General features: G+C 44.6%; 1 protein-coding gene across 1 annotated transcript; it reads left to right on the top strand.

Moving 5' to 3' along the window:
* Positions 1-4,907: 4,907 nt before the first annotated feature.
* dleu7 (deleted in lymphocytic leukemia 7) lies at positions 4,908-7,618 on the top strand. The gene is made up of 2 exons (XM_078408588.1): positions 4,908-5,222; positions 5,480-7,618. Exons 1-2 carry the CDS (start codon positions 4,908-4,910, stop codon positions 5,684-5,686), a joined length of 522 nt encoding a protein of 173 aa, XP_078264714.1. The 3' UTR covers positions 5,687-7,618.
* The last annotated feature ends 7,756 nt before the right edge of the window (positions 7,619-15,374 follow it).

Raw genomic sequence — 15,374 nt, 5'->3', positions numbered from 1 at the left:
TAACCACTATCCGACTAACTAAGCCAAGGCACGGGGATATCATCAATATAAACCGATGACCTCTCAATCGTGTGTGGATGGCAGTGTAGTCGGGAGCAGTCGTGTTCTGCTTTTCACTGAGAGTAAAGCGCCATCCCCCCATCACCTTGTCTTTGTGGTGCGCTCCCCCGTGAAGGACCGTCCCCGCGAGCGCCCAGTGCGGAGTCGCTGCAACCAGAGGACGGGGCTCACTGGCGGATGCGTAGGAAGGAAGTGCAGATGCTGGTCCACACCCAAGATAGACACAAGAAGCTGGAGTAACTCAGTGGGTCAGACAGCATCTCCAGAGAAAATGAATAGGTGACGTTTCGGGTGGAGAGCCTTCAGACTCACTGTCAGATGCATATGTACAAATCGTGCTGTTGCAGCAGCATCACACAAAACGTAAATTGTATAACATTACACATAAAAATTTGCAAGATATTAAAAATAAAACAAAAAAGGGCGTAATTTCCCCAGCTCCAACTTGATCCCGCCACAGCTTCCTCTCCCTCGACCAGGGTGTCAAACTCATTTTAGGTCATGGGCAAAATGCGACATCATGTTGTGCAAGTGCGAACGCATATGCGTGTGCTCCCACAGCTTTCGTTGCCTTCGTTTTTTCAACCTGCTCTAATGTGTCTTAGTTTCTGCTATAACTACAAAGTGTTTCACTTTACGAATTTTGTTTCTTATGAAGAAGATTACCTAGCAAGCATTACTTTTATAATTGGTATCAAGGCCCTAGATAGAGTGGATGTGGAAACAATGTTTCCAGTAATAGGAGAGTCTAGGACCAGAGGTCACAGCATCAGAATAAAAGGTCATACATTCAAAATGGAGATGAGGCGGAATGGGTTGTGAATCTGTGGAATTTATTGCAGTGGAGGCAAAGACATTGGGTATTTTTGAGGAAGAGATTGATACGTCTTGATTAGGTTACAGGGAGAAAGAAGACAAGAGAATGTAGTTGAGAAAGAAAATAGATCAGCCATGGTTGAATGGCAAAGTAGACGATGGGCTAAATGGCACTGATTTAGCTTGTGTATTCCATTGTCATGCCATCTTCTGTGTAGTGCCTCTCTTGGTCCAACATTCAAGTATATCTATGTTCCTTTGTTCTAGACCCTCCACCCTCCCGGGAGCTGGGGAGTGGGGAGGTGACAGCTGCAGATCGGATTTGCATTTTCCTTCTGCGCAAAATTCATATTTCCTGCGAGTTTAAGCGGTCATGTAGCTCACTTTCTGTGTATAATCTAACAGCTTTTTTTTCCCCCAAATCATCCCGCGGGCCGGATTGGACCCCTTCGCGGGCCAGATGCGGCCCACAGGCCGGTAGTTTGACACCCCTGCCCTAGACAGACACAAAAAGCTTGAGCAACTCAGATGGTCAGGCAGCATCTCTGGAGAAAAGGAATAGGTGTAATTTCAGGTCATCATAAGTGATAGGAGTAGAATTAGGCCATTTGGCCCATCAAGTCTACTCTGCCATTCAATCATGGCTGATCTATTTCTCCCTCCCAACCCATTCTCCCCATAACCTCTGACACCTGTACTAATCAAGAAGGGTCAGACCTTTCTTCAGATTACTCTCCCTACCCCTTTCCACGAAGATTACTCTCTGTGACTCACTAGTTTACATATTTCTCCCCACTTATCTCTTCCCTTATTCAAGCACTTCTCTTTTCAACCGTGGATGTATACCTACACCTCCATCAAGGAATCGAATAGCACTTCCAGGTAAGACAGAGATTCACATGTGCCTCCACCAATTTATTTGTTGCGTTCAGTGCTCTTAATCTACCTTCTCTGCACTGGTGAGACCAAGCACAGACTGGGTACTAGAAAATGACACAAAGTGCTGGAGTGCCTCAGCTGGTCAGTCAGCAGTCAGCATATCTGGAGAACATGGGTAGATGATGTTTCAGGTTAGGACACTTCAGACTGAAGAAGTATAATAAAGTAAATAAAGTAAAATAAAATGTAAAATAAAGCAAGGCACAATTAGAAATGAAAATCCATGCCTTGGTTATATTGAACAGTTCCTGTTCCAAATGTGCATTGATACCTTTGCCCAACACTTCGCTACATTGGTGACTACCTCCTGCACCAGTCCAAAACTTGTTGATTTCATCACCTTTTCCACTAACTTCCACCCTGCCCTCAAATTCACTTGGACTATCTCTGACACCTCTCTTCCCTTTATTGATCTCTGTATCCATCATAGGGGACAGACTATTGACTGAAGTCTATTACAAACTCACTGACTCCCATAGTATCTTGACTCCATCTCCTCCCACCCTACCTCTTACAAGGGTGCCTTCCCCTGCTCTCAATTTATCTGTCTTCACCACATCTGCTGTCAAGATGAGACTTTCCACACTAGGACATCCAAGGTGTCCTCTTTCTTCAGCAAACATGGTTATCCCCCCTGCTGTGGTCGATGTATCCTTCACCTGTGTCTCCTCTGTGTCCCGCAGTTCTGCTCTCGCAGTACAGTGACTCACAGTTAAATCTGCTGCCTAACGATTCCAACAACTGGGTTCAGTTCAGGGGACATCCATGTTAATGTTCTTCAAAAGCTTCTCCTTAATCTCAAACTGCCCTTGGATATTCGTATTCTACACACTGGTCTCACCGTCCTCCATGTTGTTCTAGCTGAAGAAAGATGCAAAGTACAGTACTCATTTAATATCCCGCCTACATCCCCTGACTTCAAGCACAATACCCTCCTTTATCCTTCTGTGGTCCTACCTATTGTTTTTAATGTAGATATAAAGAGCCTTGGGATTTTTAAAAATCTAACTCACCAAAGCCATTTTGTGCCCCCTTTTGGCCCTTCAAATCACCTGTTTTTACTTCTTTCTCCTTTGCTTTATATTGCTCAAAGGCCCTGTCCGATTTTATCTTCTTAAACTTTGCATGTGCTTCCTTTTAATTTTGGACTAAAGTTTATTTTTGAAATTAAAAAATGAACCTTGTTCAATGCTGTCAGCAACTATGCTCCCACCACTCCCTCAGGCAGTGCGTTCCAGGTACTCACCACTCTCTGGGTTGAAAAAGTCCCTCTCAGGTTCTTATACTCCATGGCGAACACCTAAATGAGTTGGCTGAAATATAGTTCTACTAAATTAATGCAAAGTCATTAAGTACACTCTGGTCACCTGCTCCTCCACCCTGGCGATCACCCAAGGTGGGGCAGGTCCAATAGGTCACAAGTCCACAGACAAAGGGAGAAAAATTATGCCCAATGTCTACCTCATCCTGATGGCCACCTTCGAGTGTGGCTGCATCAGACTGTGCATATAGCCAAAGCACATGGGTATCAAGCACTTCAACTCCCCCTCCCATTCCCAGTCTGACCTTTCTGTCATGGGCCTCCTCCAGTGCCATAGTGAGGCCCACCGGAAATTGGAGGAACAGCACCTCATATTTCGCCTGGGTAGTTTGCAGCCCAGTGGTATGAATATCGACTTCTCCAACTTTAGATAGTTCCTCTGTCCCTCCCGTCCCCTCCTCCTTCCCAGATCTCCCTCTATCTTCCTGTCTCCACCTATAATCCTTCCTTTGTCCCGCCCCCCTGACATCAGTCTGAAGAAGGGTCTCGACCCGAAACGTCACCCATTCCTTCTCTCCCGAGATGCTGCCTGACCTGCTGAGTTACTCCAGCATTTTGTGAATAAATACCTTCGATTTGTACCAGCATCTGCAGTTATCTTCTTATACTAAGTATCTTTACCTGCTGAGGTTCTACCTGTTCCAGTGTTATGAAGGGCGGACCTGGTACTGATATTGTGCAATGTGCAGGCAGGTGGACATTGCCATACCATTGGTTCTTTGAAAAAATGTTCTTTCAGACCAACACCTTTGGCCACAAGTCCATGGGCAGTGGTTGGCACTGAGAAGAAAGATTTGATGAATTATGTGGGGTGGTTTATTGAACAGTTGCTTAGTTTGTCTGGTGAAATGCCTCATTGCCAGAACTCACCAACAAGCACCACGACTTTGCTTGGCCAGTCTTACTGCCAATTGCGCTGCCCTTGGGGCTGCTGCTGTGGAGAGGATAAGGTTCCCATCTCTTCCCAGAGGGTGGGTTTGCAAAGAGTCTGGAGAAGCATGGAAGGGTCCTTGTCACATTTCAGCACCAACAGCAGAGCACTCTCTGATTTACGGGCTTTGGCTTTGCCAGAGGGACATAATGGAGATGGGCAGAAAGTGCTGCTGGAAGATCTGGTCTACCATAGCAAGATGGCCATCGGGGAATGTTGCCGACTGGCCCGTTCTAGACCGCAGGAGGATGTACTGAGGAAAACACTGAAGCTCAGTGAAGGCTCAGTTGGAGAATCACAATCTAGGGTCCTTCTGCTGCTGGACTTTGAGGGGTCCGCAATCACCCCGAGGAGCCACATCAGTATCATATCATATCATATCATATCATATATATACAGCCGGAAACAGGCCTTTTCGGCCCTCCAAGTCCGTGCCGCCCAGTGATCCCCGTACATTAACACTATCCTACACCCACTAGGGACAATTTTTACATTTACATTTACCCAGCCAATTAACCTACATACCTGTACGTCTTTGGAGTAGCAAGAGAGATGCGAACACAACTGAGTATGACACAATTGAACGCATAGTTACTGAGAATATATGAAGAGTTTTTGAAGTTTGTTTTTAATATATATAATTTTATTCTGAATAAAGTTTATTTTCGAAATTAAAAAATATATACTCAGGCTATTTATTAGTTTGCAAGGAATATAATCGGACCCAGGCTAATTGGGTACCAAAGACCTCGAGAGCAAGAGGGGCGGAGCCAACATATGGCAAATTGGCCCACTCAGCGAAGTCCCTCCATTAAGGGCCAGCGGTGAGGATCCGGAGGGATGCAGAGACCCAGCTCTCTGCAAACGTGCGTTGTGCACCAGCAGTCGGCTCTGGCCATGCTGCGCCAATACCTTGTGGACCAGCCGGCCAGCGGCCAAGCATCGTCCGCCACACCAGGGAGTGCGAGTCTACCCGCGTTTAACTCCCAGCAATCAACCCCCTCCTCGGCTACTTCCAGCAGACGAAGAACAATCTTGCAGGTAGCCCGAGAGAGTAAATTGAACCGTTTAATAGGGTTAACGTCGGGTTTAATAAACCTGGAGCAAAATTCCGTACATCAGATACAAGACGCACACTTCCAAGTGGAGTCTAAGGTAACATAGTCAATAAATTACGACTTATGGGAACTTCTTTGAAACAACTCTGATAATGTTAAATCGAATGAAATTACATTGACCGCTGTACTTTAAATATATCCAGCATTGAATCTGCATCGTTAGGAAATAAACGTTTAACATTTTCGTATTCTCGAAAGTAAACTTGTGAACGAACCGTAATCGTTGCTCAGTTTTGCTGCGAGCGAGTTCCCAGCTATCAGTAACGTTGCAAATTTCAGCTGTTTGCTTTTCAGCTCAGCATGGATCTCCGAAATACCTGCGGTCGCATGGCAACCAGGGAAGATTGCCTGCGATTAGATGGAGATTTGAAAGCGATCGAGGAGTGTCTGCGAAGCCTTACTAATCAGTTGTTGCTTTCATTATCCGGCGACAATTCAGGATCACAGCTGGAAGCTACTGACCTGCTGAAAAAACTCATTCAGAAATACCTGAATATCTGACACCATGAGTTCAGGAGCAAGTTATGTCTACGTGCAACAAAATACTCCTGTGCACGGTATGGAAGAAGGGCTTGGATTTCTCCCAGGTTCCTGGCTAATGCTTGGCCCAAATAACACATCACCAGAAACCAATTGCGTCTCTCCTTTGGTTCACCAAGGGGTTAGTTCCTTAGAACCTATGGAATCCTGTCTTTCATTTAAAAAAACACTAAATGGGAGGTAACTTTCAATTATTTCCCTACAGAAAAAAAGATCCAACTTATTGACTTGCTGTCTTTGTTTAGTTCTGCTTGGCTGCTTTGTCAGTGGCTGCTCACTGCCTTCCTAGTTGGAGTTGCTGAGATCTCCACAGAATGGGTCACTTGCTGCTTGATGTTGCTGCACTCATGATTTGAAAGTGGTTGAGGAGTTGTTATCATTGTTTCCAAATTCACTGCCTGGTGATGGTATGGCCTGCCATGAATTTATTTGAGTCCAATCATGACTTCTGAGTGAAATGTGATCCCTGGCCTTCGATGTAGCAAGCAGAATCTTTGTTAAGCAGAGCATCAGATTGAATAAAATCCTTTGTCATAAAAAAATTGTTCGGTGATAGTTTGCTAACTGAAGACCTGCATCAATTGCTGTTGTTGTGTAGGACAAAGTTGCTGTTATTCATATAATAATTATTGCAGTCAAGCAAAAAAAAGACCAGAGAGATACAATCTAAATGAGATTGCTATTTATTGAGGTGACCTAGTGTAAGTATTGACTAAATGATGTGAGGAATGTTGAGACGGACAGATCACTTGATCAATATGGCCTGCTTTACATGTGCCTCTAAGTAATCATACTCTATCAATTTGGCCAACAAAGATCTTGAGACCAAGAGGGTGGAGCAAACTGGCCCACTGTGCAACATCCTTGCACTAAAGTAAGTTTCCCCCATCAACCGGAAACAGTAGCAAATGAAGAGACCAACCAGGCTCCAAGCTCATGGGCATTGACTCTTGCCATTCTATGCCTGTACTTCCATGATCAGTGAAAACTTTGTGAACCCGCTAATCATTGTCTAGTCCATCTAGGAATTGATGCCTCCTTGTCAGGGCATGGCATGTGTTTCTACCTGTGACCTACCACCACATGTGGCCAATTGACTTAATTGGTTTTCCTATCTTTGGCTGTTGGTGGCTGTATGTTCATTTGCATAGACTCTTAGCTCTTGAAGTGCCTCCCTAAATCTCTCTTATGGTCATCTACATCTTTAGGTCAGTTTTTGATCGTAAATTGTAAAGGTGACTTGATGTTAAATTTTTATTAATACCTTTCCTGTAAATCGCTGCAATGGCTTTACACTGGAAATAATGGTTCTAACTGGAAATAATTGTTGATCACAGACCTGATAGCATAAAACAAGTCAATCCTCTTTAGAGGATGCTGGTGCTGAAATTAGCCAGGTTTGTTGACTACGGCACAGAATGAATTCATTCACATTTAAAAAAAAGAAAGCCACCGTGACTCACTCGATATTTGTATTCGACCGATGCATTGAGTTGCCTAAAAATTTGAGACAGAAGTGCTAATCTCATGCATATGTTGTTTTTAGGTGTGTTTTTTTTAGAAATGTGTTTAATTAAAAAGTCCAAAGATTGTGTATAATCTTCACAAATCTGTCAAATAATCATCCAATTGGTTGAAAGACCTCTTCACAAGCTATCATCATGACATCTCAGATACCATCGTAATAAGTAAAACTGTGCTTTGATTTCCACTGGGTAAATCTCAGAAATTTACTGACAATAAAACAGATAATGCCGGAACTATCCAACAAGTCAAACAGCATTTGAGGAGAATGAAAAATTGTCTGCAGGATATTAACCTTTCATAAGAATTCAGGGTCACTGCCCTGAAAAGTTAACTTTTAGTTTCTTTTTCCATAGATGCTGATGAACATTTCCAGCTATTCAGTTTTTATTTCATGTTTACTATGTGTTTTTTCTTGTGTTTAATATGCTTTTGCCATACAAAAGTACATTTTGCAGTTGGAGCAATGTGAACAAAGGAATTTGAAATAAATTGCCTTGTCTGAATTCAGATCTTCTTGTTTACTGATTGCTTATATCATTTGTGCAACATGCAAATACATCTCAAAACAATGGGAACCAGCTATTTGCAACTTGCAGGCGTGTGAATTTTCCGCAGATTTCTGCGTTTTAAAAATCCATTTTCCATGCTTTTTGCATGATTTCAGCGTTTTTCACTTTGCCAAAATGGCGTTTACCAACGGAGAAATCGGATCAGGAAAAAAGAAAAGAAACGATGTATAAACTTGAAATGAACACTAGGGTTCTACTAGAGGTTGCTAGGGGTTCCGTGAGAAATCCCCCCCACGTGACCTGGAAGTCTTCCTGAAAATGTGGCGGCTGGGCAAGGCAGCCAATCTCGACCTCATCGGGACTTCCATGGCAAATTGGCACTTTGGCCACTAGAGATCGCTAGGGGTTCCACGAGAAATCCCCCTGCTATGGAAGTCTCCCTAAAAATGTGGCATCTAGGCTAGGCAAGGCAGCCAATCTCGACCTCATTGGGACTTCCACGGCCGATCGGGTTGAATTTGCAACCTGCGGCGGCCCAGCTAGAGCCAGCAAATCTATCCCCATAGCCGGCTTCCTTGGCCTGCTGGATAAACCAGCAAAGCTCTGGAACCAAGAGTGCCAGAAAATCAGTGATGGAACTGTGATGAGTAAATATTAAATTTAAGTGCAAGATTATATAACTGAATTAATTAAGACGGGGTTAAAATATAAAACACAGCAGAAAAGCCAATTACCACCCTTTTGGGCTGATTATCAATTAATGTGCGAATTTACTTCAAAATGTTATTAGTATACAGTGACATTCACATTATTTTGTAATGTCCATTTTTACTTTGAAATGCACTAAAAGAGGCTTGAAACTAGTAATTTTGGGTGTAAATTTTCCGATTTTTTTGACCCCCGCTGTTCGCCTCGTGCAAGCGCTCGACTCTTTTCCTCTTTTTTTTTAACCTCACTCACATGGCTGATCTTGAGACTCTGATGGTCAGGTCCATGGATAGGACAAAGCATAGTACAAGTGTGGAAGGATCTTTATATAGTGAATCTGGAACTAGGAAACTTGTGTGTGGCAGATATTGCCACTACTTGGGAGTGTGTGGGGGGGGGGGGGGGGTAAGAAAGGGAAGGTTGGGAATGTTACTATTGATGTGCTTTGTGTAGATTTATTTTCTCCCGCCTTGTTAAAATACTGACTTCCTATTATCAGAATATAATGTGAACAAGGGGATGTCGGGAGGCCACATGCCAGTTTTCATCGGTCGTTTTGGTGATGGATAGACAGCATCTAGGTGGGAGGGGAGGGGAGGGGGGTGGGGGCAGGGCGGAGGAGGGAGGATAAGGGGCGTTGAGAGGGATGGAGTGGGGGGAAAGAAAAATAACCCCCAAAAATACAAAATGCAACAGGGAGGCAAAATGTACAGGCAAACTTGCTGGTGGCTTATTATCTGTCCACAATTTCATGTCATGGCAAACAAGATGACAAACAAATATTTTGTTTACATTATATTTATTCTGGATAAGGAGACAGCAGCTGCTACACAACATGAAATTGGTATTTACAGGTGCAGTCAGTGAACTCCGTGGCCTTGGTGTCAAGTAGTGAGTTCTTCCTGTCCTTGTCTCTGTAATATTGGTGGTTCTTGTCATACAACTCTGGGTTTGACTGATACCACTTGACCAGCTCTCCTTGTTCCCTGCTGAACTCATAAGGAACTACCTTGGGTCTCCTGATGACAGTGGCCTGAACATCATCTGATGCTGAGTCTGGATCAGCAGCAGCAGCAGCACCTGTAGTCTTGGCAGGGAGACCAGTCCAGGCTGGGGGTGGTGGTGGGAACAAGGGCCACCTCCCTGGGCCTCCTCCTGGGTCCCCTCAATCTCCACCTGCCTGGCGGATGGGGGGTGGACCCTGCCTTTGGGCTGCCCCTTTCTTCTCCTTGGAGCCATGTTGCACTATGCAATGTCCACAACACAAAACGCACAATGTCCATGCACTATAGTTGCCTGACCACGGGCGTTTCCCACGGAGGCACTACTGGCGTAGCTAGTTGTGTCAACTGTTGCCGATGGTCGCCAGCTGACATAGGTTGTTGTAGCTTGTTGCCGGAATGGTTGTAGCTTGTCGTCGGTATGGTCGTACATTGTCGTAGATTGTCGCAGATATAGGTGTAGATGGACTTCATCAGCATCGCGACTGGCTGTTGTAGCTTGACCGCTGTGGACTTGGGTTTTTCCAATGCGTGTCGCAACTTGACTTCTCTTGACGCTGGTACCTGTCACCGGCTGACGTAGGTAGTCGCCAATGGAATTCGCCAAAGTCAGCACTGGCGACAACCTACGTCACCTGGAAACAACCTACGACAGCACCTACGTCAGGAAACATCAAGCTAAGCTCATTGGCATCAAACCCACTGACGCTGACTGTTGCCGAAATTTTTTCAACATTCTAAAAATCCAGCAGCGACCAGAAAGACGCTACGACTCTTTGAGCGATCGAGGAGACTATTCACGACCATGCGACGACAACCTAGTTGCCTAAAAAATCGACTAAGTGGAACAGGCCTTTTAAAAACATTCACCTTTTATTTCAGATTTACAGAACATGTTTTTTCCTCCACATTCACCCGCTTTTTATTTACACTGTTTCCAAAGAGATTACCTGCCATTAGCAGTGTAAGAAAATAACTGCAGATGCTGGTACAAATCGAAGGAATTTATTCACAAAATGCTGGAGTAACTCAGCAGGTCAGGCAGCATCTCAGGAGGGAAGGAATGGATGATGTTTCGGGTCGAGACCCTTCTTCAGACTCGATCTGAAACGTCACCCATTCCTTCTCTCCTGAGATGCTGCCTGACTTGCTGAGTTACTCCAGCATTTTGTGAATGAATACCTACCATTAGCAAGTCTTTAGCACCTTTCTGAGTCAATGTTAATTTGATCCACTTGGTATTCATTTGGTCTGCACCTTATAACGGACATTCTATATAAACATAGCACAAAAAGTAAGGAAATTTGTGTTTGGTAGATTATTTCTTTGTTGTAACAATGCTTCTTGGCAATAAATCTTATACCGTTGGAAAGCCTGTTTATTTCCCTTTTAAATGGTGCCACATTTGTAAGGAACATGCATTTGTGGGATGAGCAGCAGAGCTGAGTATGTGGGTTGCGCCCATGAAAAATCTGCCAAATCTTCTCTGCCAATGCCAAACAGCTTATTCTGTCATTGACTCTTGTTCGGTGTTGTTTGGTGGATTGGATGATTGAAGTCTGAAGAAACTAAACATATTGGCAATTTAACAATGTATTCATTTAATAAACAGGAGCCTCAGTAGCATGTGGAAGAACCATACACAGCCACAACAGCCTGGCACCTCCTCCTCATGCTGGTCACCAGCCTGGTCGCACACTGTTGTGGGTTGGCATCCCATTCTTCAACCAGCATTTGTCGCAAGTCAGCCAACGTGGTTGTGTTGGTCACTCTGGCACGAACAGCACGCCCAAGCTGATCCCACAAGTGTTCAATGGGGTTGAGGTCAGGACTGCTGGCAGGCCATTCCATCCTCTCCACTCCCAAATTCTGGAGGTAGTCTCTGAGAAACCCTGCTCTGTGGGGGCGAGCATTGTCATCTTGGAGGATAGAGTTCGGTCCCAGACTGTGGAGATATGGGATTGCCACTGGTTGCAGAATCTCATCTCGATATCTCTCTGCATTGAGATTGCCTCCAATGATGACAAGCCTCGTTTTTCCAGTGAGGGAGATGCCGCCCCACACCATCACACTGCCTCCACCAAAAGATGTTACTCTATCGGTGCAGCAATCAGCATAGCGTTCTCCGCGTCTTCTCCACACTTTGACCCTATGATCCAACTGCCGTAGGCAGAATCTGGACTCATCGCTGAACATAACGTTCCTCCACATGTTCAGGTTCCAGTGCACGTGTTGCCGACACCAGCGCAAACGGGCCTGACGGTGAAGGGCAGTCATGGCAGGTCTCCTGGCAGCCCTACGAGACCGGAGATCGGCTGTGTGCAGTCTGTTCCAAATTGTCTGGGCAGAGAGCCGTCGGCCATATCGTCCTGCAAACCATGACTGCAAATCTGTAGAAGATGGCCTACGGTTCCTAAGTGCTGACAGGGTGAGGAAACGGTCTTCTTCGGGTGTCGTCTTCTTGGGACGCCCACTTCGCGGCCTGGCTCTGACATCCCCCGTTATATGGAACTTGGCCTTCACTTTGGAGATGGTACTAGGGCTCGCTCCAAATAATGCCACAACTTGGTTTTGCTAAACACCAGCTTGAAGTTGCCCTATCGCAGGGGCCCTATCCAGATCAGTCAAACGTGGCATGCCGATTCTTGGAGCAGACACCTACTGACCACTGTATCAGGGCCCATGCTCACAGATGCTGCCAATCAGGTGCCAATCAGGCACCTGATTGTCAGCACCTGGGGGTACCAGAAGCTCAAAACAAGAGTCAATAGCAACAGCAGAATAAGCTGTTTGGCATTGGCAGAGAAGATTTGGCAAATTTTTCATGGGCGCAACCCATATACTCAGATCTGCTGCTCATCCCACAAATGCATGTTCCTTACAAATGTGGCACCATTTAAAAGGGAAATAAACAGGCTTTCCAACGGTATAAGATTTATTGCCAAGAACCATTGTTACAACAAAGAAATAATCTACCAAACACAAATTTCCTTACTTTTTGTGCTATGTTTATTATCTCCATCTCACCTCCTCTCCGCATCTTGAAATGTACACATTTTCCTAGTCTGATCATCAACCTGAAATATTAAACTGCACAGGTTTTTTTCCATAGATACTGCATGACCAGTTGATCTTTCCATTATTATTTGCTTTTATCTCATAAAAATGATCTGCATATATGTACAACAAGTACAATTTAAAATCTGTTGTGTTTTCATTGATGAAAGGAGACAATCCCTTAGATTCATAAGAGACTGCAGATGCTGCAATCTGGAGCAAAAAGTAAACTGTTGGAAGACTCAGCAGGTTGTGCAGCATCTGTGGAAGATTTTTCACAAATGCCTGACCTGCTGAGACTTAACAGTTTAATTGTGTTCCAGGCTCTACCCTTTGCCTTGTAAAGTATTATTCGTCATCTAAGTTCATTACAAATATTGTGACACACCTGGTGCTTAAATCATTGGCAACCTTCTGGTGGTTTCCTGGAATATATTTGAGCAGATTTTTTTTTCACAGAACAGTGTGAACAGATACATGCTGATAATCCTCTTTGAACCCATGCCTTCCTATAATAATGTGCCTGTATAAGCAGCCTCAATAGCAGCAGCAATTATGTAATGGTGTCAAGAAATGCATTACTACATTTTTCAGATTGCATTTTTTGTAATATTTGCATTTGTCTCTAGCTTCAGAAACAATTGAAGCATTGACCTGGAGAGTCACACCATTAATGGTATCCTTCTCATGGAAAGTTTTTGACAGAGATACCAATTGTACTTGCACATGAGGAACAGTTAGCGATATAACACAATCCTGAAAATAGTGATAGTGCAAATTCAATCCGCAACTGCCAATGATTATTGTGTCCTATCACCACAAGAGGCAGTAGGTGTAATGTATTTGACATTTGATGTCCAAAAATATCGTCCTCAGATTCCTCTACCTGCGCTCAAAACTCGCGGCCATCACTATGGAAGGGCCTGTGTCAACAAATTAGTTTTGCCTCTAATACCCTCTACATGTTACCAGACATGAACGTTCAAACTACTGATAGGGCCGTGGCAACATGTAGCTTCACCAGGTAGGGAAGGGAATATTTTACTTTGTACAATCTTGAATTGAATGATTGGGAGATACTGCATGGAAACTGCCCCTTCAGCCCACCGTCCACGCCGAACATTGATCACGCATTCACACTAAATTTATGGTATCCCACTTTCCCATCCACTTCCTACAAACTAGGGGCATTTTACAGAGGTCATTAACCTACATACCCACATGTGTATAAGATCAAGAGAGGAATAGATAGCGTAAATGCACAGTCTTTTACCCAGAGGACATAGGTTTAAGGTGAGGGGTGAAAGATTTACTAGGAACCTGATGGGCAACTTTTTTACACAAAGCGACCAGAAATTAGAGAATTCAAGGTTCTACGGCTGCGATGTAAACTACCCAAGCGAAAGATGAGGCGCTGTTCCTCCAATATGTGTGTAGCCTCACTTTGGCAATGGAGGAGGCCCAGGACAGAAAGATCAGAATGGGAAGAGTAGTTATAGTGGTTAGCAATGGGAGATCCATCTGGAAGAACTGTTGGAAGTATACCTGCCCTTGTACCCGCTCCCCTCACTCCATCCAGGGACCCTGATTGTGCACCTCTTCTAACCGCATCTACTGCATCCAGTGTTCTTGATGTGGGCTCCTGTACATTGGTGACACCAAACGTAGACTTGGCGACTCTTTTGCTGAACACTTGTGTTCAATTCTCCAAAGCCTACTGAATCTCCCGGTTGCTAACCAATGAGAAACACTGGTAGAAACAATAGGCCAACCAGGGAAGTCTTGTTTGTGAATCCTGGGTAAGAGAGGAACAGGCGTTATCAGTTTGGAGGCTGAGGAGCAAAGATCTGAAGTGATGAGATCTGTGACGGTATGGGAGACAATGGCCTGAATGTCACCAATTGGGTTATGGTCCAGGGGTAGGTGTGAGGTATCTGAGAGCCTATGTCTCCAGGTATCTGATAGGCTTTCCCAGAGGAGACTGCACTCAGCTAACCATTCTCTCTTTGAGACCTACTGTTTAGAAAGCTCTATCGGCACAGGGAGCTTCCTGGAGACCACAAAAGGACACAATGTGCTGGAGTTACTCAGCAGGTCAGATAGCATCCCTGGAGAACATGGATAGGTGTTGTTTCGGATTGAGACCCTTCGCTGAAATGTCAACAGTCTGAAGAAGGGTCTAACCCCAAACTTCACCTATCCAAGTATGAGGTGTACAGACACCAAAGCTCTGAGACCCGAGGGTCAACCATAATGGCTGCATATCTGAAGAAGGACATGCTGGCATTGGAGAGGGTCCAGAGGAGGTTTACGAGAATGATCCCAGGAATGATTGGATTAACACATGATGAGTGTTTGACGGCACTGGGCCTGTACCCGCTGGAGTTTAGAAGGATGAGGGGGTTCCTTATTGAAATTTACTGAATAGTGAAAGGCCTGGATAGAGTGAATGTGGAAAGGATATTTCCACTAGTGGGAGAGTCCAGGACCAGAGGTCATAGCATCAGAATAAAAGGATGTTTCTTTAGAAAAGAGATGAGGAGGAATTTCTTCAGTGTGGTGAATCTGTGGAATTCATTGCCACAGACGGCTGTGGAGGCCATGTCAATGCATATATTTAAGACGGAAATTGAGAGATTCTTGATTAGTACGGGCGTCGGGGGTTATGGGGAGAAGGCAGGAGAATGGGGTTGAGAGGGAAAGATAGATCAGACATGATTGAATGGCGGAGTAGACTTGAAGGGGCGAATGACCTAATTCTGCTCCTACAACTTATGAACATGAACACAGCCTTGCTGGTATTTGAAGGACCTCACCTTATCTAGACTGCTGCCAGAGAGCCTTTAT

This window comes from Rhinoraja longicauda, chromosome 12 (assembly GCF_053455715.1).
Source record: "Rhinoraja longicauda isolate Sanriku21f chromosome 12, sRhiLon1.1, whole genome shotgun sequence".
NCBI lineage: Eukaryota > Metazoa > Chordata > Chondrichthyes > Rajiformes > Arhynchobatidae > Rhinoraja > Rhinoraja longicauda.
This window is presented reverse-complemented; position numbering and strand designations above follow the sequence as displayed.

What these genes read in the sequence shown, in the direction of transcription:
- dleu7 (XM_078408588.1), top strand. Translation starts at nt 4,908, where the DNA reads ATGCAGAGACCCAGCTCTCTGCAAACGTGCGTTGTGCACCAGCAGTCG. An exon ending in ACTTCCAAGTGGAGTCTAAG is followed by an intron (nt 5,223 to 5,479) that starts GTAACATAGTCA and finishes TTTGCTTTTCAG; the next exon opens with CTCAGCATGGATCTCCGAAA.